Here is a 23,189-nt window from a genome sequence, read left to right as displayed (position 1 = left end):
AATGGCACTACTGTTTGTACGCCATTGTTGATCACTGCTTGTGACCATCTATCTGCCGGTCTCTCTACCAGCATCTCTCAGAGGGCAGCCAAGAACCCATACAGCTTCTCCATATAAGACTCAAAAGGAAGCCAGGTATCTCTCTCCCTGACCTGCCAGTGTTATTCCAAATGACATCTGTATATAAAGACCTAAAAGCCCTCTGTGTCCTGCCCCCCTTTCATAGCTCTCCCCCCCACTTCCTGCAACTTCCTCTCTTCTTTCTCTCTAACATCTTACCTTCCTTGTTGTCTTTCAGAAATATACCATGAACTTCTTATTTCCATCTCAGCTCTTCTTCTCATCAATTTTTTTACATTTAAAGTATGTGTGTGTGGGGTGTGTGTGTGTGTGTGTGTGTGTGTGTGTGAACCTAGAGGACAACTATCAGGAGTCAGTTCCACGCTGTGGGTTCTGGGAATGAAACTGAAGTTGTCAAGCTTAGTGGCAAGTGTGCTTACCCACTGAGCTATCTCGTTGGCCCCCTCCTTCGAACTTTTAAGTAGCTGGCATCTCTGGCTAATTGGTTGTCTTTTTTTCCCACTGAGGAAAGGGGTTTTTGTTTTATGTTTTGTTAAATCCTCACATCAATCCCAGCTGACCTGAACCGACATGAGTAACCTGGAGCTGTCTTCCTAGAGACTCTGCTCAAACAGCAGCTATTTCCACAGCCTCTGGCCTGGCCTTGCTCACATTCTGAAGTCCCTACTGAGGGGTGGAGTGACTTTGGGAAATGACCTGGTAGGAGGAAGTAGGGAGCAGCATTCTACAGAGACAGGGGTATAACAGAATCTTCTTGGAAAGTTACAAAGAAGGTTATTATAGGGGGATGAGCACAGAAAGCCTTAAAGAGAAAGCTTGTCACTCTTTGGGGTTAATGGGACCAGGCCCTAGCCCAGGATAGACATGGTAGGCTTGCACACACACCTGGTTGGGTTTCTAGTCCTCGTTTTCCAGATCCTGACTCTGGTCTCAGAAACCAACTCTGCCTGTCCCCAAACTCTGTCTTGATCTCTTTAGGGAGCAGGGTGTGAATCCCTCCACCCCCACCCCACTACCCTCTCCTTCACATTCCTTCCTCACAAGGTCACCTTCCAAGGTCATCGGGTCAAGAACAAACAGCCCAGCTCTCATTTCTACCGTCTTCTCCTTTCCACTGCCTTCCCTCCAGTTCTGCTAACACTATCCTAACAAAGCAGAGCCCCAGACCACCCACCACCCCGACGGGTGGGCAGGCAGCGGTACATCATTTCTAGTCAACAGGGGTGTGAGACTGTCTCCACAGCATGCCTTTCCCTGGCCCTGTGCCTACATCTTCATTCCTTACATTGCTTTAAGCTATCAGTCAACAGACATGGTTGAATTGCACATCCCAATTCCACCACAGAAATGGGCAGAAACAGGGCATCAAGCTTGTTATAGGAGAGCTAGGGACTGAAGAGATAAATGATTCTAAACCAGCCTCTTTCCCCATTTTCCCAGTAGGAACTGGCAGGAGCCAGCCCGAAGGTCGACTAACATCATCAGCACCCACTGTCTGCCCAGCCCAGCCCCACCCCCATCTTGTAGTCCCTTGAGGATCATTGACCTCTATGCATGAGCTATTTGAGACCAGGCATTTTCAAGGGTGGTAAAGGGAGAAATGGCTAAGTCTGAGGGGCTTGGGGCTGATCTTGGGGACACAGCAGGACATGGCAGAACCCTCTCTTTTTAGGACTCACTGGAGAAAATGCTGTGTACCTCTCAGCTTTATCGACAGATGCCAGAATGGCTGTTGCCACGGCAGCAGAGCATCCTCCCTACAGAAGAGGATGGTTGGGAAACACTGGGAATGTGAAAGAATAAGAAAGAGTGAGAGAGAGGTGTGCTAGGGAGCCTTGGAGTATTCCAGGATGGTGTGTAAAGGGTCATGACAAGACCCTTTAAAGACAGGAGGAAGCCTGTTCTCAAAAAGCCTGGCAGTGAGTCAGTCTGTGACATTGTGCATAGATGGTATGTTACATCTTAGCAACTGACAGGTGACATGCTGTGTGGGAGGGAGGGGGACCCCAGGCCTAGAAAGTAGAAAGGGGTGGGGTGCCTCTTTTCCGATTTCAGCCAAGAGGCTGAGGAGTGATCTTTCCTTCATCTGGTCTGTCTTCTTCTGAAGAGAAGCCGACTTTCAGGAGCTGTTTACTGGAGGAAGAAAAGGGGACTTGAGATTTGGGGAATATGATATCCTGTGAGAGACGGGCAAGAGAAACAAAGAGGATACAGAGAAGAGGAAGAACTAAGCTGACACATGGGATCCAGTGAGGGAGTGAGACAATCATGGCGGAAGGAAGGTCAGGCCCCGAGGGCAGTGGGCATCCGGAGCAAAGGAAATGCAGGTGGACAGAACAACCCATGGAATAGGACCTCACAGATATGCACACCAGAGAGGGGGTCAGGTTAAGCCAGGAGCATTGGCTGCAGCAGTAGACATGAGAGGATGGTAACCAGAGCAGAATTTATACGCTGGGGGCAAGCTATCAGTAACAACCAAAAACTTGGTGAAGCATCCCACGGGCCTTCTTGGATTTCCAAATTGCAATTTTTAGAGAAAGCAACATCCCTGTGTGACTGAGTCAGGGCAGTGTTATATACATTACAGAGTGGCAGGTGGAGCAGAAGGGGAACTTTGCAAATGATGGTTTTCCCATAATCTTAGCATTTTGGGGGCTGAAGCAGGAGGACCCCAAGGTCCAGTGGTTTGTGACACTATTACATGTCGTCTGTGGGACCAGAGACTCTCTAGCTCTTACTTGAACTAGGAGCATATGTTTAGGCACAACCATGAATGTCTGTGCGTCCTATGACAGTGTCTATGCCTGCTCCTGTTCTACCTGGATAGTCCTCAACATTCTTCTGACCAGCTTCAGATTTCTTGTATCCTACATGGATTCCATAGGCTTGGTTTCCCACCTCTGAGTTTCCCAAGATCTGGACTTAGGGCCTCTGAGCACAGTCTACCAGTTGAATCTCAACAGTCAGACTGCTTCCTGCACACTGAGGTGGCGCCTCTCCCCGCTGGTGTAACTAAAACACAACCTATCCATGCCCGTCTTCCTAAGTGTGTGACGCTGCATTTTTACAGGGACACAGTTATTTTCCCAAGTCTTGGGTTGTCTGCCTTGTATCCCCGCCAGGCATTAAGTTCCTTAAGGGTAAACTCTCTCCATCTTTCTCTGGGTCCCCAAGGTCAGCTAAAAGTCCACTGTTCTCTCGCTAGGCACCCCTCTGCCCAACAATCCCCTTCTCAGCGCTGTGCTAGACACAGCCTCTCTGCTCCAGTCCCTGTCCTAGGAAGGTTTATAGAATCTCAATCCAGCCCTGGGGTCATGGAAGTTACAGTATCCTGGGCTCTGGTCAGCACCTAGTGTCTAGCACTCAGGCATCAGAGCCTGAGTCATTAATGCCCACTCTGGGCTAGTGTGGCACTTGGAGAGCTCATATGCTGATGAAACAGACATATCCAGGATCTTTTAAATTGGTTCTGCAGCCCTGCCAAGGGACTTATACTAACTCTCCTCTGAGTCCTTAGTGTCCCAAAGCACTTTTACCTAGGAGGCTAGGATTATAACCATCGTAAGAGCAACAGAGGCTCAATGACTTTGACAAGGTCATATGATCAAGTGGAATGGAGACTCAGACTCCTGCTCCTAAGGGTTAGCCTCTTCAACTCCTCAGTTCCCCGTCCCCATCAATCCTAGGCCCTGTCTAAAGCACCCTGTCCTGGTACTGTGTCCCTGACCTTCTAAGCTTAGGAGAGCAAACTATACCTTAGAGACTAGAGGTAACAAGAGGATTTCTGAGGGAAACCAAGGTAACGGTTTGTGGCAGCTTCCCTCAGGCTCTGCCAGTTTCTACCCAAGACCTACAACAGGGCCACTCTTTCTCCTAGGTCTAAGACACCCTTTCCCAGTACCTTTACCTGTACCCCTAAGTCTCCCCTCATCCACTCCTGCTTTTTCCCAGATGCAGCAGGGAACCTTCTAGCCCATCTGTCTATAGAAAGCAAGGAGAAAAACTGGTGGGATCCTCTCTGTGCCCCCAGGGCTCAGCTCACAGACACCTCCCCCTCCGCGCCAGAAATAGACACACTCTCTCCCCTACCTCCCTCCCCTTGCGCACACTCCACCCCTCCTCCTGTTTGCTCCCCGCCTTCCCCCTCCCCTCTTTCGCTGGGAGCTGCAGCCCGCAGCCTCTCCACAAGCTGGAGGGAGGAGTGTAGAGAGGGCGCTGCCCGGGAGTGTGCAGCCCGCAGCACAGATCGGCCAGCCGGGGGACAGAGACGAGATCCCAGCATCGCAGCACAACCCGGCTTCGATGGAGCCGCTGGTCTTCTATCGTTCCTTTGAGTGATTTAAATTTTTTAATTTATATTCTCCCCGCCCCTTTTCCTTCGACCCCGCCCCATCAACCCGCTATTTCCTTGCCTTTTCCTCTTCCCCGGCTTCCTTCTCCGCATTTCTTTCCCCTTCGCCCTCCACTCGCCCCCTTGCTCCCTCCCCTTCCTCCCCGGTTTCTTCCGTCCTCCCCCCCCATCCGCCCCCTCCTCTCCTGGCGCTCCCGCCCCCTCCCCCGCCCCGTGCCTGCAGACGCGCGGATCGTCCATGCGCTCCTCGCAGGCAGAATGCTGGGCAGCAGCGTCAAGAGCGTGCAGCCCGAGGTGGAGCTGAGCAGCGGCAGCGGCGGCGACGAGGGCGCGGACGAGTCTCGGGGAGCCAGCAGAAAGGCAGCCGCCGCGGACGGGAGAGGCATGCTGCCCAAGCGCGCCAAGGCGGCAGGCGGCAGTGGCAGTATGGCCAAGGCCAGTGCAGCGGAGCTGAAGGTCTTCAAGTCGGGCAGCGTGGACAGTCGTGTTCCCGGCGGGCTGCCTACCTCCAACCTGCGCAAACAGAAGTCGCTCACTAACCTCTCGTTTCTCACGGATTCCGAGAAAAAGCTGCAGCTGTATGAGCCCGAGTGGAGCGATGATATGGCCAAGGCACCCAAGGGTTTGGGCAAATTGGGGCCCAAGGGCCGCGAGACTCCTCTGATGTCCAAGACGCTATCCAAGTCTGAGCATTCGCTCTTCCAGCCCAAAGGTGGCCCTGCGGGCGGCGCCAAGACCCCACTGGCTCCGCTAGCGCCCAGCCTAGGCAAACCTAGCCGGATTCCTCGGGGACCCTATGCCGAGGTCAAGCCTCTCAGCAAGGCGCCTGAGGCAGCGGTGAACGATGATGGCAAATCGGATGACGAGCTACTTTCCAGCAAGGCTAAGGCGCAAAAGGGCTCAGGGACTGTGCCCTCTGCCAAGGGCCAGGAGGAGCGGGCCTTCCTCAAGGTGGACCCCGAGCTTGTGGTTACCGTGCTGGGCGACCTGGAGCAGCTACTCTTCAGCCAGATGCTAGGTAAGTCTTGCCGCCCCGCCCCACCCCGCCCCTGGTTTTTCTCCTGGCCAGCTGCAGGGAGAAGTGGGGAAAGCAAAGGTTTCCAAACCCTTTCTCCCCTCGGTACCTATCTCAGATTGTAAGGGGCAGGTTATGAGGGGGGGCATTACTGCCCAGATGTGCAGAGCTGGGCTACCTCCAGCTGTGTCTGGCTAATGTGTGTCTTAAAGATGTCTTGGATGGGAGCCTGGTCTCTGCTGTGGCCTCTTGGGACTGAGAGTGGACAATGGGGATGGGGGGTTTGGGTGCTCAGAAATCATTATCTTCATTGAATTATGAAGTCCATAGTCCTAATATGGCAAACCACGGTGAGGTTGGTAGAAACGCCAGCTGAGGAGTGGTCTGCCCTGCATAGATAACACAGCAGCCTGCATTGCTAGGGAAGCATTTGTAAGAGCCCAGATCTAGAGCAAAGATGTGGGGAAAGCAGATGTGAGGGCTAGTTGGTCCTTGGAGCAGAGCTGAGGCTCCACTTCCTCTATGAATCCCGGGTGGGAGCTTGAATCGGATTTCCCCGGGTGTGGGGGACCTGGCAACAAGAAGCGTCTGGGGCCAGGGAGGCGGGCGGGCAGCCAGCTGTGCGCATCTGGATACGAGTCCTTTCCCCTAGCCTCAAGCAGTCACCCCATCCCCCTAAATGTTTTAGGGAAAGGTCTGGGCTTTTGCAAGGAGACTCCCGAGAAGCCTTTACCCTTTAGCTAATGAAAGCCAAGCTGGCGGGAAGGGAGGAACAAAGCTTCCTCCACGGTGGAGGAAGCTGGAGAGCTGCTCCATTGTTCTCAAAGCCTGAACAGTCCGAGGAAAAAAATTCAGAGCCAGCCCAGGAACCGTGTTTTCTTTCTGTATAGACCCTGTCCTCAGGAGGGGACACGGACGATGTGCCTAACAAGCAAGGCTGCTGTGCCTTGGAAGCTCGCACTGGTAGTACAGGAGCTGTGGGGAGATCGGCTGCTTAAGTGCACAGACTTGTTGCAGTGGATGTGGTTCCTCAGGCACCAGAGCCCAGGGACCCCATCTTTCTGGGTACCTTGTAGGCTGGTACCAGCTCTGCTGGGGGCTGGGAAGGGGCGTGTCATAAGCGTGTGAAAGGGCGGGGCCAAGAGAAGGGTGGAGGTCCAAGTGACCATATTGATTGGGGGAGAAGGTAGTGCTGGCCCAAGGCCCCTAGAGAATGCTGAAGGAAACCTGTTCAGCCGGCTGCAGTCTTCCTGAGATATCCCATCCTCACCCCCAATCCCGGCCTGTTGGGTGGTGAGGGTCTGGTGAGCAAGGATTCCACCTCTGACACAGATGGCTCTTGCAGAGGCAAGGGGAAAGGGAGGAAAACAGCCTTGTGCCTTTAGGCTGCCCCCAAAATTCGATGTGACAGTGAAAAGAGGGATAGAGTGGAGTGTGTGGAGGTGACAGGCAGAAGTGCCAGCCTATTGCCTGTTGAGCCTATCAGAGATCCTGCCCTCAAGGAGCTTACCATTCAGTGGGCTTAGACGGACAATAAGGAAAAAAAAAAAACACTAGGCACCAGGAGGGTCATGTGGGGGATGAAAACTGGACTGGAGTCTAGAGAAGGACTGAGAAGGGAGGCCTGTCTTAGGCCTTGCCGAAGGAGGTGGCCATGGAATTGGGCCTTGAGACATGGGGCTATCTTGGAAGAATGAACATAGTCTAAAAGGGCTGGGAGAAAGGGCCTTTATATGCTTTGGGAAGGGGAAGATGAGTATTGGAGTAGAGGGCACAGCCCCATTTTCAAGGTCAGGGCATCCTCTGTTTGGGATGGGTTAGTGGCATTTCCCACACTGCCCATCAAAGGCCTCTTAGCTGCTTCTCAAGAAGGGTCACCACAGAAACTCTGAAAGGTAGTCCTAGAGCCGCCTTAGGGGCAGGAGAGGAAGAGAAGTTAAGCTGTGGTCTCTTGTTCCTGCCTACCTGTCCTTTCCCCGAGCACACCCTCCAGAAGAGCACTTAACAATTACAGGGCAACCAGGGAACCCCTCCCCTTCTGACCAGACGCTGGACCAAAGGCAAGAGCTTGCCGCCTAAGCAGAAGAATCCATTTCTTCGTCATTCCTCAACTACAGCTCTTTTGTGGGAGACCTAGGAGGAGGAAGAGCCCACAGGTGTGGAGGGGTCTGAGGAAGGTACTGGTCCTGCCCAGCAGAGCCATTCTAATTGCCTCATAGAGAGCTATGAAGCTTTGCTCTCAGGTGAGGGAGAGGTGGGGAGTCTGCAGAGGCTGTCATGTTACCTCTAGATGAGAATACCAAGATATGGTGGCATCAGGCCCTGGAAGACACTGTCTGGAGTCAGACAATAGGAGGCAGTTGATGACTAGGCCACTTTTTCCTGTGTGAAGATGAGGAAGAGAGACACTGACTAGGAGGAGGAAGGGAGAAGGTGGAGCCGTTTGGCATTCCAGAGCCTGTACAAGTATGCCCAGGGTCAGGGCAGGCCCTTGGTGTGTAGCAGGGCAGCATCTGTGGACAGGGCTCTTATGATACCTCCCCATGGCTAAGGTCATGGAGTTTTTGCCCATGAGGCCCAGCATCAGCTTATGCACATTCCCTGGTACCATCTCAAACCCAACTTGGCAAGCAAAGGGCAGGGAGTTGGGACAGCCTCAGATAGGAGCCTTTCTGGAATAAAGGGGAAGACCTGAAACCTGCTCACCTCTTTCTAGTCTCAGCTGGGGCCCAGATGATCTAAGCAGGCTCTCTGTCCCTTCCCTAACCTGAAGCTGCCAAGTATGGTCCCCTCGGAGAGAGCTGGAAGCATAGAAGACTGAGGGCCAGTCCCAGGGAAAATAGGCCAATTCCAGCCCCTCGATAGTCCATATGAGATAGTTTGGGTTCTGGAAGAAAGGCACTAGGCCAGCTCTGGGGCAAAGCAGAAAGCGACATTCCCCAAACCTTTGTCCAGAAGTCCTAAGTTCTGTTTCCTCCTCTAGGGCTCAGTTTCCCCCATATATGAGTGGAAGAGACCCCTCCCATGGCTCCTTCTGTAAGGGTGGAGGCAGGGATTAGACCTTGTAAACATCCTGGGTGGGTCAAAGAGCACTTGCATTAACACAGAGAAGTTAAAATTACAGTTATACCCCAAGTCTCCCTTCTGCTCGTCAGCTCTTCAGCTGAGGACTAAATCAGTCAGTTTGTGGACTCCCCAAATGTTCATCCTTCCAGGAAAGACCAGACAGAAGAAGACAGTGACAATGATGGTCCGAGGTCAGGGTGAGAAAGAACCCAGGTCTTGGCGTCCATAGTTCCATTTCTTCACAAAAGGTGTCTGGCATCCATGGATGGGTTTCCATGGCAACAGTTCTCTACCCTCTGAAGCACTGACCAAATACAATTAAGGAGGAAAGGCAGGAAGCTGTCCATTTCTAAGGCACTGGGGCGTTGGGGAGGAGGGCTGGGAAAGGGTTGCTTTGGAGAATGTATTCTGGACTTGTCTTTGAGTGCTGTGGATGACCTCTTTTCCCAAGCACTCCTCACTCACCCTTCCTCCTGAGCCTTGGTGAAGAGTGGGCACATGACTCTAGATGACTTGCCCTGAGCTGGCAGGTGATTATATATATATTATATTGCACGAGAGCGCGCGAACACACACACACACACACACAGACACACACACAGACACACACACACACACACACACACACACACACACACACAAGCAAGTTCACCTAGTCCTAGCAGCTCCACCCACAGGCATGGTTGGTGATTCCAGGAGTTCTAAGAGACCCCGAAAGAGTATGGGCACGAATAGTGGCAGTCGGCGAGAGGGGAGATTTGGAATCACAGGTTGATGGTTTGTGGCAGCTGGGTCACCCGGTGCATGTGCTCATGTGGAATAGGAGGCGACAGAGGACCTTAGGGCTCAGGGCTTCCTGCCTTTCATGGAGGAGCAGACCATTTCTTTCTCTGCCGCTGTCAGAATAGAATGGCTTCATCTAAGGTTAGGCTTGGGTCTCCACCAAAGGGTGGACAGGGAGTTCTTGACTGACTCCAAGCCCAGAGACCTTAAATAGGACTAAGCCATCTGGGACCCTGGCAGGTGCTTTCTAATGCTTTCTTCTTGTTTTATTTCTCTCTGTCCTGTGCCCAGTCTGCTTCTGGGGCTGTAATCAGCCCCTCCATGCCCCCCATCTCAAGCTGCCCAACCCAGTTTCTCCTCCCCTGCTACTCTCAGTCTTGCCCCTTTTCAATACATTCATTCCCAGTTGTCCAGCCTCTGGCCCCGGGGCTCAGTGACGCTGGGAGCTTCCTGGAGCTGAGTCTCCAGAATGCACAGCTGGGCACACAGCTGCTGCTGCTCCGCTGCCCTTGCGCCACACTGCAGCGTCTCCCTGGTCAGGCAAGGGCGAGATGCCCTCCTCTCTGCATCCTGCTCAGCCTTCCCTGGGATTTCTTAGAACCAAACAGTGGGAATTGTCTAGATGAACCACCCACTAAACACTGAAATCAGTCCCTCTGTGGCAGCCCAGGCAGTGGGTGTTGTGTTTGCATGCTCCTGGTAATAGAGGGCTCACTACCTTATTTTCCTGGAAAGCTTTCACTGTTGGAAGTCCCCACCCCCATCTCCAGATTCTGTCTTCTGAGAATTTCCTTCGTGATGCACATTTGCTCTTTGGGTCCTTGCAGATGAAGGGAGCCCACGTTTCACAGGAGCTCAATGCCTGTCTGAGCTTTGCCTCATCTTCCCTTCCTTTGCCCTGTCCTGTCTTGTGCCTTTTCCCCCTTATTATGTTTTTTTAAAAAAATATAACTTTGTGGAGAAGGACTCTGACCTATATGCACCTGGTTCCCAGGCCTGATAGTGCCCATCTCTCACCCAGATCACTTTCCTGCTTCCCCGCACTGTTTACATCTTAAAATGACTGAGGATTCCTAGGACTTAGAGCACCTGGTCATAGGTTTGTTCTGTTTGTTTGCTTTTGTTTTTTCTTGTCCCAGAGAAACTGTTCCCAGCAAAGCCTTTCTTTCCCTTTGCTGGGAGTGTTCCTGTGCTAACCAGCCAGCAGAAAGGAAATGGACATCACCTGTTTCTCATTTGCTCTGGCCGACCTCCCCCCCACACCCTGTTGGATTACCCACATGTGTTTGATGTCCTGGGAGCCTGCAGCCTTCCCTCTCTTACACATAAAGAGCCAGGGCACCAGACCCAGCTGACGACCCTAAATGGAGAGGTGACCCCAACAGAAGCCAGTAGAATTCCTGCCATCAAAGCGGACACCTCCCCCCCGAGGCTGATTCTGAAGCTGCGGAGGCCAGACACCCAAACCTCCCTTTTTCCATTCCACTTTGTCCAATGAAGTCAGGTGTCTGCTTCCTTCTGGCCAGCAAACATCAGTGTGCCGACTGGGAAGATGTCTTCTCATTAGAGGCGGAGACAGGATCACAGTTGGGTCCATCCCAGATCTTATACCTCTGGTATGGGAGAAGCTAAAAAGAAAGAAAGAAAGGAAGGAAGGAAGGAAGGAAGGAAGGAAAGAAAGAAAGAAAGAGGGGGAGGTGTCTAGGACCTGCTAGGCCTCTGTGCTCCTCTGCCTAGCCTGGTGCTATGATGGGTAGGGGAGGAAGGGATCATAGATTTTCTGCAGGCTTCCTGCTCTTGCTGTCAACACCACTGTACATCTTGTGTTTATATACAGTTCTCCATTCCGTTCTGTCCAGACCTCAGTAAGGCAACCGGGGACTCTCGGCAGGAGCCATGCCTTGGCCTGGGCCATCCTGGAATCTATTTTAGATATCTCAATGATACATTTCGGGGCCATGGGAGTAGGTGGTTTCTCTGCAGAGCTTTCTAATTTCTGGGTTGCAGTCTCTCCCAGTGTGTCTGACGGTGCTGCTACTCCTATGACTTGGGATGTGGGCACCAAGAAACTAGCACTTTTGTCAGTATGGTCAGCCACCCCCATTGCCTGTCCCCTGCAGAGTTGTCTGAGGATTATTCATCGAGTCCTGCTGCTGGGTAGAGCTGGGTGCAGGAGATTGGAGTCGAGTGTTCCAGCTGTTTTCATAGAGAGCTGGCGTTACAAACTGTGACCTCAGGATGACTAGTAAGACGACAGATGCACAGCACATTGGACATATTGACATAATTGGTTATGTGGCACACAGAGCAGATGCCTGGGACTTGGGTGAGGTTGAACGCTGGAGCGTGCAGCGGGCGGTATGTGCACGTGGATCAGTGCACGCCAGTACCAGCACGCTCTGGTTTCCAGCACAAATGCACTTACATGTGTATATATGTATGTACACAAGCTGGACCGGTTAAAGAGTGTAAAACATGACCACGGAGGAGCAACTTCCCCCAAACAGACCCCCAGGCAGAGACTGCAGGCTTCAGATGCCTGGCGTCCTTCCCAGACAAGCACTTTAAGAACTGGTTACCCTTCAGACTCTGAAGACACAGACTTTCTTTGCCCTTGGTGACCCACTAAACAGGCCCTTCCCTTTGGGGAGAGCTGGCAGCCAGCCAGATAGGAGGCCCTGCCTTCTCTCTACCGAGTCCCCAAGGTGCCACGGGGCCTAGAATTCCAAGATTCCTGTGCTGGGGAGGCACTTTCTAGGGGCCCCGCTACCGGATTCTTCCCAGGTAGAAGGAAAGGAAAGTTCAAGAATACAATATCTATTTGTAATATCTACTAATCGTGCGACGGGCACGGCTTCTGTGGCAGATGCGTCATGATTTCTTGGTATTTACAAATGAGGAAACAAACAACAACAATGACAAAAAAAAAAAAAAAAACCGCCATAGGAAAAACCACCGGAAGCCAGGAAAGCAAATGAGTATCAGAGCCAGAATTTGAACTTAAACTCCAGGATGTACAGCTTCTTGGATCCTCAGTCCTTTCCCTGTTTGTTTTTCTTTTAATTCTGCTTAATTCATTCTCGAGTGTCTCAGCGGGCAAGGGACACCAGTGTGTACCTGAGACTGCCGTTAGGCGGGCTTACTAGATGGAGAGGTGGGCAGCGAGGGCTCCTTCCTGGCTGGCAGAAGAGCTGGTCAAAGAGAAGAAACAGGTGGTGGGCTTGGGGTTGATGGGAAACGGTTCACTGGGCCAGTCGGCTCTGGGGAGTTATCAGAAGGAATGAACAGGACCTCCCCCAAAGTCCTGTGTATCCTCCCTCTAGGTGAGGTTACCAGTGAGATTAACTCCCTAGGGCCTTCAGGTTCTATGTCTCCTGACGAGAGGGACTTAGCTGTGTGGCCCTTACTGAAAAGGAAGCGCCTAAGGATTCTTCTGTTCATATGTTTCCTCCTTCATTAGCTACAGTTCTGACAAGGCCTACTGCCTAAGGTGCAGTGTTCTGCCCTTATCAGAGATTGGTCTTCCTCAGCCTTAGCTGGGGCATGTGTGCCCTGCTAAAGGCAGACCATCAGCCCCCAATGCATGAACCAGACCACCCACAGCACAGTCCCAGAACTAGACTCTAGAGCTCTGATCTCTTCTCCTCCCCTCCCCTCTCTTCCCCTCCCCACCCCTCTTCTCTCCTCCCCTTTTTCTTCCCCCCTCTACTCCTTTCTCCCTTACCTCCAGCCCTCATTTTTCAAAACCTGGGTTTCATGTAGCTAATTTGATAGGTAGCTAAGGGTAGACACTGAACTCCTGATCTTGCTCTGCCTGGGTTTACAAGCACCCACTACATCCATGGAAATGTTCACTTGCATCTAACTTTGAAGCAGGGATACACAGAAAGGAGGCTGTATTTCATCCTCTGAATTATTTGTTTGATTCAAGAAGCCATACACCAAAGGAGTTAGAAATCTATTCCAGGGAACCAGAGCTGGGCATGGTGGTATATATTCTGTAATCTCAGATGTTCAGGAAGCTTAGGCAGGGGCATTGCAAGTTTAAGGCTAGCTGTAGTGTCTTAGTTAGGGTTTCTGTTGCTGCAGTTAAACCCATGCATGATCAAAGCCATTTGGGAACTGAAGGGTTTATCTGTCTTACACTTCCATATTACTGTTCATCACTGAAGGAAGTCAGGACAAGAACTCAAACAGGGCAGGAACCTGGATGCAGGAGCTGATGCAGAGGCCATGGATGAGTGCTGCTTACTGGCTTGCTTGCACCACAGAGTTTGCTCAGCCTGTTTTTCTATTGAATCTAGGACCACCAGCCCAGGGGTGGCACCACCCACAATGGGCTGGGCCCTCCCCCATCGATCACTAATAAAGAAAACGCCCCACAGGTTTGTCTATAGCCTGATTATATGAAACAATTCTCTCAGTTGAAACTCCCTCTTCTCTGATGGCTCTAGCTTGTGTCAAGTACACATAGAACTAGCCAGGACACCTGGCAATTTAGCTAAACCTTATCTCCAAAAGAGTTGTTTTGTTTTAAAGATTTATTTATTTTTATTTATATGAATACACTGTAGCTGTCTTCAGACACACCAGAAGAAGGATCCCAGTACAAATGGTTGTCATCCCATTACAGATGGTTGTGAGCCACCATGTGGTTGCTGGGAATTGAACTCAGGACCTCTGGTAGAACAGTCACTGCACTTAACTGCTGAGCCATCTCTCCAGGCCTCAAAGAGAGTTTTGAAAAGACACAAGGGTACACCATTTACCTAGCATGCACAAAACCTAGGCTTGTTCTTCAGCCCCACCCCCACCCCTACACACACACATAACAGAGTCATAACCTTGTTATAGAGAGATTGCATTCCACTCATCCGGCGTTGTTTGTGTGTAGGACAGCACTGAGAATGGCTGGCTTGGAGCTCTCGAAGTTGGTCCTCCAGGGAGTGAAGGAAACAGGCTGCCCTGGGGTTAGGAGGGTGCTCACAGGATGTGAGGGTATCTGTGCTTTATACACAAGACTTTATCTTTTTTCTCTCTCTAACTCAGTTGTTCTAGGAGTCAAGGAAGATTTTGTTTTGCCATGCAATCTAGCTGTCCCAAAGTGTACTGTCCTAAAGCTCAGGGTTTGCCATAGGAGAGTAGGCATTGCCCTACCATCTCCATCCTTCCACAGGGACTTGATGAGGTCCAGGAGTTGCTGCAGGACTTGACCCCTGGCTTTGCTGTCAACGTGTCCCTGCTTCAGCACTCAGGGAGGGGAGCAGCCACAGAAAAGGCAGCATCTATGTCCTGGGTGGTCATGTTATGATGCTGCTTCGTTGCCGTGGTAGATGACTGTGGATATGAGAGATGAGACCTGCCTTAGCTGTCAGGGCTGGGCCTGGGATTCCTGATACTTCCTAGACAGCAGGGTCGGCTTGTTCTCAGCAGGCAGTGTGGAGAGGCTGCTGTGTGCCTGTTGCTGTGATTAAAGGAACATGTTGAGTTTCCAGGGGCACCATGGCCAGGTCTCCAGGAAAAGAGGCCTGCTTGGCACCCTAAGCCTTGCTAGTCCCTGAGCCTAATCTGTAGCCTAAGGGCCACTCCGTAGAGTTTGGGATCTTTGGAAGAGAGTACCCAGCCCCAAGACTGTAATGATGGCTATGTAGTGTGCTGAGGTTCATGTAAGGCCCTTCGGAGGACCACCTAATGCCCGGGAGTGTCTGAGACATTGCAGAGCAGCAACTTACTGAGCGCTCACTGTTTACCGGCTGTGAGGCACCCATCTCATCACTAGAATGAGATGTAATTCAAGGGTTAGGTACAAAATCTTTCACAACTGTGGTGGCCGGCAATAGTGCCAGAAGAACCCAAGGGCTTCCTGCTCTGCCTCTTGTGGTTTCTGGACTATGGAGATGAAGTGGCCAAGGTGGCAGGGAACATGGATTAGTGCTGCTTGCCTAAGATGAGGGAGGGTTTTGTAATATTCAGGATGACACGTACTGCTGCCTTTCTCTTGGCTGCTAAGCCCATGATCACAAGAGACTTTTAGATAAGTCAGAACTTACAAATGACTAACAAATGTGAAACAACTTTCCCTAAGGTATGTGGCCAGTTAATGGTGAATCTAAGCTTCAAACCAGACTTGAGGACTCCGTTTCCCACATTTAGCTATAAGGCTCTTTTCTCTCTTGCATGACAAGTAGCAAATCTTTTCCTTGCTCCTGCTATAGTGAATGAGTGGGTTCAATCTTGCCGTAGTTTCAATGGTCAAGGCATAAAAATGAGTTCTCTCCTGATCTCTGTGCCACCTTTGTGAAGGGCCGTGCATCTCACAGTAATCACTGTCCAGTGTAGGAAGGGTTCCAGTGGGGTCACAGCTGAAGCAGGGCAGAGCAGAGCCCATGAGCCACAGGAGGGCTGTCACAAGGGAGCTTCCCAGGTGGACAAAGAGAAGAGATCATAGATGACCAGAAAGCTGTTCTTGCCTGCTGTTCTGCCTGTGGACTCTTGATCTCTCTTCAAGCGCAGCCTTGGATAAGCCATGTATCTACCAGACTCTCAGTCTCCTCGTTGGCTAAACAGAGGTGAGACTCCACAGCTTTCCCATCTAGAGGACTTGGAGAAGGAAATGTGTGGGAAAAGTCTGACACAGAGGTTTCTGTGGCTGGTCTGCAGAGGCAGCCCCATCTGCAAGTTGGAGTCCTACTTCCTTCTTACTCCCTCTTCCTACTTCTCACCCTGTAAGTAGCCCCTGATTTCTAGGTTAGATTCCCCATAATGGTGCTTCACAGGGATAGGGGGGTGGGTGGTGTTAGCTCCGGGAAAGGTCTTAGACTTCCGATAAAATCTAATTTGTCGATGTATTGTATACAAGACCCTGTTCTGGCATGAATTAATTCTGTTTCAGGACAGCAGAATTAGGTACTAGTTTTGCTCCCGTTTTTTCCAATAAGGAACTGTTAGGTCGTGCCACCTCACCCATGGAGAAAGCTGGCCTTATAATGTCCCATGGGCATGACAGATCTTCCTGGGCATCTGCCTAGAGCCTGTTCCTTTACAAAATGTGCCTACCTGAGGGTTTCTGTAAGATTGGTTCTGGGAGCCTAGCTGGTCCCCTTACTTCCTTGGGTACCTGTTGCCAGATTTAAGACATTTAGTGAGGTCTGTTGCCATATACTTTGACACCATCTGCATGTCCTTCTCCACCCTGGATCACGATGGCCTGGAAGGCCCACCATACTTACTACAGGAGACAGGTGTGCACTAAGACTCTGGATCTACCCTTGCCCCGGACAATTTGTGTCTCTGGGACACTTGTCACTCCGTGGGGTTATAGAAACCATACCAGCTTTAAAGGCCTGATAATGAGATTTCAGATCAACTCCTTCCTGTCCACGGCCTCCTTTGAACCTGTTCCTCATCTGCAGGCTGAGACTAATATCCAGCATTTGGGGGCCGCTGTGAGGATTAAATTGAAGGAAAAGTACAGAGTACCTGGCACATAGTAGGCAGTCACTAAATAATTCTGTTCCCACCCCCCCCCCTACAGGCTTGCAGTACAATTGTTCTTCCTCAGTTCTAACCACTGTAGCTTCTCAGGCCTCAGCTGTGACTGGTCATCCCAAGGGACTCCATTCATAGTTTGGCTCAGTCATTGTGAACCTATTTCAAGCTAGCTCGGGCTCTGAGATGTGCATTATGAAGCTCTCTGGAGCTTGAACAAAATATGGGAGTTTCTTATAGGATACAGCATCTGCAGGACAGGGAGGGCACCAAGAGTTAGCCAGGTTTCCGGGAGAAACGGAGCTACTAGCAGCAAGCATCTTTGCTCAGCATGTTGGTTCTGCCCCGATCTGCTCTGCACATTAGATTCATTTCCTATCATACCTCTGGCTTCTTCTGTTCTCAGTCACGTGGCAGAGTGTGGAAACCCACGCTCAGTCCAAGAGAGCAGCTGATTTACCCAGGGGAGGAGGAGATGGCTCTGACTGACCTATCACAAGGAGAGGAAATTGGCCTTTTTCAGTTATAGGCCAGCTTGGTGGTTGTTTAAACTATTATGAAAATAACGCCTTCAAAACAGTTCGAGGTCAGCATTCATTGTAACCTTTAGCCCAGGACCTAGGTCAGGGTGAAAATGAGCAATGTCCTTATTTCTGGGCAGGCTGGGGACTCAGGTTTGAGCTGTTGGTTTACCTCATCTGTCCTTCTATTGGTCAGTAATGTCTCTGGTGGTCTCTGTTCCTTCTGGGGCAGAGGCATGAGACCTACCCTTGTGATTGTCCTCACACAGCTGGGAAGACATCTGTGGAGGAATGAAAGCCAGGACATCTTGGCTCCTTCCCTTTTCCCTTGGGAGCAGGTGGATGGAGTTGAGACTGACCTGTGATTTCCCATAAGCCTGGGGCTGGAGCCAAGGTGTTGGGCTAGCAGGAGTGGAGCTGGCCTTGCATTAGTAGACGGTGTAGTCAAATGGCAGACAGGAAGAAATTCTCCCCCAGAGGAGCTGGCCCTGCCTCTGCGCTGTGTGAGCCTAGCTTGTGCCAGGACAGGGGATGGATCCCAGCCATTTTCTCACACTCTGCAAGGATCGGATTTCCCCTGCATCTGCGAATCACAATTACAATGTTTTCAGGGTTTCAACTTGAGCACTCAGCATTAGCCTAAGTCATTGCCTTATTCCCACGGGGTCATCAGAGAGAGGACATAGAACTTAGTGGCCAAGTCCATAAGCACTGGGGTCAGACAGATCTGAATTTAAATCCTTTCTCTATATGAACTAGCCTTTGATAGGGTTGAATCCACAGGAACGGACTCCTTCCGGAGTTCTAGCTTCTTCTAGAAGTTGGTCCACCCCAGCCCTCTCTTCTCTGTATCCAGGCTGCCATCTCCTGAACGCCTCTGTCTCCGTGTCGTCCCCATATGCCCATGTCCACTGGGTGATTTGTTCTAGATGGACAGGAGTCTCCCAGGATGCTCTTCCGGCTGTGCCCCCAGACTTCCAGACACACATAAGTGAGGCACATCACCGCAGCCTGCAGGATGCACATGAGCTTAAACAGCACCGGCATCCACCCATCTGGTAGTTTTTCTTTCTCAACTTTCTCCTCTCTTTACCAAAGTGACCCCTCATCCTCACTGTTCCCTCTCCCTTTGCCGTGCTCAGAGAAGCACTGACTTCTCTTGCTGGCCTCCACACTCTGTGAGTCCGGCCGTTCGTGGGGGTCCAGCCTTGTCAGTTTCTAGCACTCTTAAGGGTGCTAGACGATGGGAAGTTGCTTCCTTACCTCTGGCAAAACTGCTTATCAGGCCTTGATCCTCATCCAAACAAGCCCCGCCCACCCGCTCACCCAGAGTTCCCTGTGCCTTCTCTTTCTCTGCACATGAGTTCGAGGAATCAAGACATATCCTTGGTAGTCAAAAGTGGCTGGAAGTCAGGAAAGCTGTGTCCTCGAAGCTGGAGAAGACAGATGTGCTGAGCTGGAGGCTCTCAGAAGTGGGGTAGATGGTCCTTTGTCTCTGCTCTGAATCACCACAGGCACCAGGGTGCGCAGGAAGCCACCAGACTTGAGGCAGCATCAGGAAAGCTTTCTCACTCTGTTTCTGTCTCTCTGCAAGGCCAAAGGCAAGAACACTGCTGCCAGTCGGAGCCTCCCCCGAAGGCATCTGGTCACCACTGTGCTTCCCTTGGCCCAGAGACAGGAGAGATGAGGAGAGCGGGGGTGCTCAAATCCCCTGGCTTCTATAGCCTGTTGGAGACTCTCCGTTAAGAGTATTGCCTCTGCCTCTTGCCTGCCCCAGGCTGACCCCAAACCTGCCACTACTTAGACTTTTTGCTGCCTGCATCACAAATATACCCATTTCTCCATTAGCTAGGATAGTATATAAAAGTTTGTTTGTTTAAATTCGTCCCATCTTGAACCACCTACTTCTTGAGGTTTAGAATTTGGTTTTCCTTTCCTTATTTTCAGATACTTTGCTTGTTTGTTTTTGACACAGAGTTTCACCAAATAACTCTGGCTGGCCTGGAACTTATGGTCTCAAGCAGAGATCCCTCTGTTTCCCAAGTCCTAGAATGAGAGACTTGTACCACCACGCCCAACTCTATAGACATTTTTGACTACACTGAGTATCTGTTTTGATTCCCTGAGCTCTTGTACAGAGGAAGTGAAGAAGCAGAGACTCTGGGTGAGCGGGTGGGTAAGGATCATTCAGATGGGGTCTGAGGCTAGATGAGCAGGTGACCAGGGCTGAGTGAGCCAAGCTCCTAGGGGACTAGGTAGAGCATCTTTCTGATAAAGCCTGTTCTCAGTCACACTGAGTGCTGTGATCTGCTATGGCTGGGAATAGGGAGACCAGCTCCCCCTTTGTCAATCGCTTACCTCCTATGTTCCTTGGCTCCCTGGTTCCCTTATGTTCAGGGAATGCAAGCTGACACTAGCATCAGCTTGAGCCAGACATCGCTGGAAAGGGAATCTGCCTCCACCCCCTCTTGTCTTGCCTCCCTCCTTTTAAAAAAAAAAAAAAAAAAAAAAACCCACATTATCTCAGGCAGCTCTGTATGTAGGAGAAATATGTCTGGAAGAAAAACAGATGGAGTGGGGGATGGTTGATGAGGTGACAAGTGTCCCTTCTGTCCCTCTGTGGTGGGAGGGGGTCTCAGGGGGAAATGGGAGCAGCAGAAGGAATGGAGGTGAGACTTTGAAGAAGATAACTGACACCTGGGAGGGACGTGGGTGGAGCCTAAGGACATCTGCTCTAAGCCCAGCTGGGGTACCTGGCTTCCTGCTGGCCTAGAGTCAGGGAACAGGCAAGTGAGTGAGACAGGGCACTGGGTCTTGAGCGGGGTGGGCCTTTTCTTACCCTTCTGTCTTTCCCCGAGATTTCAAGGACCTTTGGCTAGAAAGATTTGTGCCTCTGGGAGTCAGTGGATAACGGGGATCTATCTGAGCTCCACTGCGCAGCCAGTAGGCTGCTGCCCTTTGGAATGTTCCATGTTGAGATTTCTCCGAATGGAATTCAAATATGAAAGCCATGAACAGAGGTGAGGGCACCCAGTGACGTTTCCTGGTGAGGTCAAGACACCTTTCCACCGGAGCTAGTTAGAGCCACCTGAGGTCACGGGGACTTACTTCAACTCAATGGCAACATTGTGTTATATAGCCAGAGAGATCTGAGCTCAGGGTGATGTGGAAACTGAGGCCAGGGTTCCCTTGACTCCTGACCTGAAGAACCCCATCTTCCCTATCCAGTTTAATTCTCCAACCCCCTTCCCCTGATTAGGATGTTCTACTTTGGCACACACAATAGATCCTTTAGATAAAGGTGTAAGGTGAGTTGCCCCGCACCCACCCCGGGCAGGTGATCCAAGAATGTAAGAGCAGTGTGAGACCTCAATGGCCATCACTGAATCCCCTGTTCAACAAGAGAAGAAACCAGGTACTTTAAAGGACAGTTGGCCCCAAGTCACCCAGCCCATGGTTGGCAGATGCAAGCTCTAGATTCAGGTCTCTGACTTCTGTACCTGTCCCATGATACTTATTTTAGGCACTCATCCTAGGGAGGGCAGACAGGCTGCCTGACACCTCAGCAAATGGATGCTGCCGGCCTAAGGGTACATTTTTAAAATGTACCTGCTGAGGTTTGGGAATCGAGCAATAAGCTTGCTCTACCTCCCCATGGCTACAGAATCTCATAAGTACACATGTAAAAAAAAAATCACTGTACAGTTTCCACCGCCCGAAGGTTCATAAAACACTCACCAAGACCTAAGATGTAGCCGGGCAGTGGTGGTGCATTCCTCCGATCCCAGCACCTGGGAGGCGGAAGCAGGTGGATCTCTGTGAGTTCGAGGCCAGCCTGGTCTACAGAGCTAGTTCCAGGACAGCTAAGACTACACAAAGAAATCTTGTCTCGAAAACCCGACCTGATGAAAGAGCGTCTGCCCGCAACAGTCCCAAGTGTAGGTAGATGCTCTCACCGGGAAGAGCAGGACAGAGACCCCCCAATAGCCTTGGATGGGCAATATGAGCCCTGTTAACAGACTATGACCTCAAGCCCAAGAACCTGAATTTTCTGTCCTCCCTCTATAGATTAAAAACGGCCTCAGTTTTCCTCTGCAGTCAAGCAAGGGTGGCAACAATGGGGGTAGGCCCAGACGAGTCTGTATTTCAGCCCCATAGCCAGGGTCCACAGGCCCCTAGCCTCACCCACCAGAGCTGCCGCATCCTGGCCCTGCTGTTCTCACGATCTTTGCAGGCTCTGTGCTCTCGGGTGCAGATGGGCCAGGCTATCCTTCTAACAGGCATCTTGGAACCTTTAGGCTCTAGAACTTAGGCTGAGACAGTGACCCTTTGGCTTTTCTGGCTGCTTGGTGGTCCTTACTGCCCAGTCTGGCTCTCCTCCTGGTCTCCCTGCCTCTAGGAATCCTAATTCCTAATTACTGGTTCAGGGCTGTGGCGGGAAAGTAGAAGGCACCCTGACTGAGGGAGGTTACAGGGGCTGGTCATGGAGAGACTTCTCAGAGGAGAATACAGGTCAGCCAGGGCCCTGTGGCTGGGCAGAGATTTGCCAGGTAAAGCAATGAGTGATACTGGTGTCCGAGTGAGCCCAAGTATTTATGAAGGGCAGGCAGCAGGTCATCAAGGCAGAGGGGCCATACCATGATGCTGGGAGGATAGGGGCGGATAGGGTTGGGGTCTGGGGTGAGTTTTACACCTGATGGGTAGAATCAGGATTTTAAATTTTCTTCTAAGTGAAAAGATAGGAGACATTTGGTTTTTTTGGTTGGTTGGTTGGTTGGTTGGTTGGTTGGTTGGTTGGGTTTGTTTTGGGTGGGTGGGAGACTCAAGACAGGGTTTCCCTGTATAGTCCTAACTCTCCTGGAACTCGCTCTGTAAACCCAGCTGGCCTCAAACTCTGAGACCCGCTTGGCCCCAGGAAAGGTCATGAAGAGGAGGGGTAATTTGAGGTTGCGTTTTGTGAAAGCCATTCAGGCAACGGTTGAAGAGGGTAAGTGGTAGAGGCAAGAGTGATAGAGTCCCACCTGGAAGATCCCAAGACTATCGGAACCATCCCAGTGACGTCATTGTGTTCCAGAGAAGGACGCTGACAGTGCAGATGTGAGACTTGGAGGGCATGACGGGGCTCCAGGGAGAGGGTGAAAGTAGCCCCCAGCCAGTGTCCCTCTGGGGAAGGACAGGACCTGTGGTCCTGGAGAGCTTGTCCCCTGACCCACAGCAAAATCTTCGGTGACAAGATGGGATCATCTCTGCCCTCGTGCATTAAAGTTTCCTTATCTATGTATTTTTCACTGTCACTTTAAAAAAATTAAACTGACAAACTTTATTTTGCTTGCTTTTAGAAGTTTGTTGCCTGTAAAGCATCACGTTTGACTAAAAGCTACAAAATTCTCAAATTTTCTAGTAATGCCATCTGTCAAAAAGTCAGCCAATTTTAGCTGAACCTTAGTGCCCACGGGATTCGTACAAACTGAACTTAGGGAAGAGGGAAGGACCGTCACGAGGTCCTCAGTGGTTGATAGATGGTGGTGGCACTGGTGATGGTGCTGGTGGTACTGGAGGTGGTGATGGTGGTGGTGGTACTGGAGGTGGTGATGGTGGTGGTGATGGTGCTGGTGGTGCTCGTGGTAGTGGTGGTGATGGTGGTGGTGGTGGTGGTGCTGGTGGTGGTGATGGCGGTGGTGATGAGTTTTGGGTGTTGGGAGGAAGAGTGATGTAATGATAGTAGAAAAGTATTCAGGGATATAGAAAGAGAAAGATGGTGGTGATTGCAATGGCATGGTGAGGGCAGTCATGTCATCTGTAGTCTCAGGGAACACTAATGTGATGCTTTTGGAGTTCATCGTTGCGATGTGGGTCATGGCCGCCCCATGTATGCCCAAAA

The 23,189-nt window shown here is 51.1% G+C and overlaps 1 protein-coding gene across 1 annotated transcript in view; it reads left to right on the top strand.

Annotated features, from left to right (window-relative positions):
• The window catches only part of NAV1 (neuron navigator 1), a 247,604-nt gene that overhangs the window by 91,201 nt on the left and 133,214 nt on the right, over positions 1-23,189 (top strand). Inside the window, exon 4 of the mRNA XM_080918567.1 lies at positions 4,659-5,453. Coding sequence (XP_080774693.1) covers positions 4,659-5,453 — 795 coding nt within the window. The remainder of the gene's footprint in view (positions 1-4,658; positions 5,454-23,189) is intronic.

The sequence above is a fragment of the Micromys minutus genome (assembly GCF_963924665.1).
Source record: "Micromys minutus genome assembly, chromosome: 6".
Lineage (NCBI taxonomy): Eukaryota > Metazoa > Chordata > Mammalia > Rodentia > Muridae > Micromys > Micromys minutus.
The sequence above is the reverse complement of the archived record's forward strand: the minus strand, read 5'-3'. Positions and strand labels throughout refer to the sequence as shown.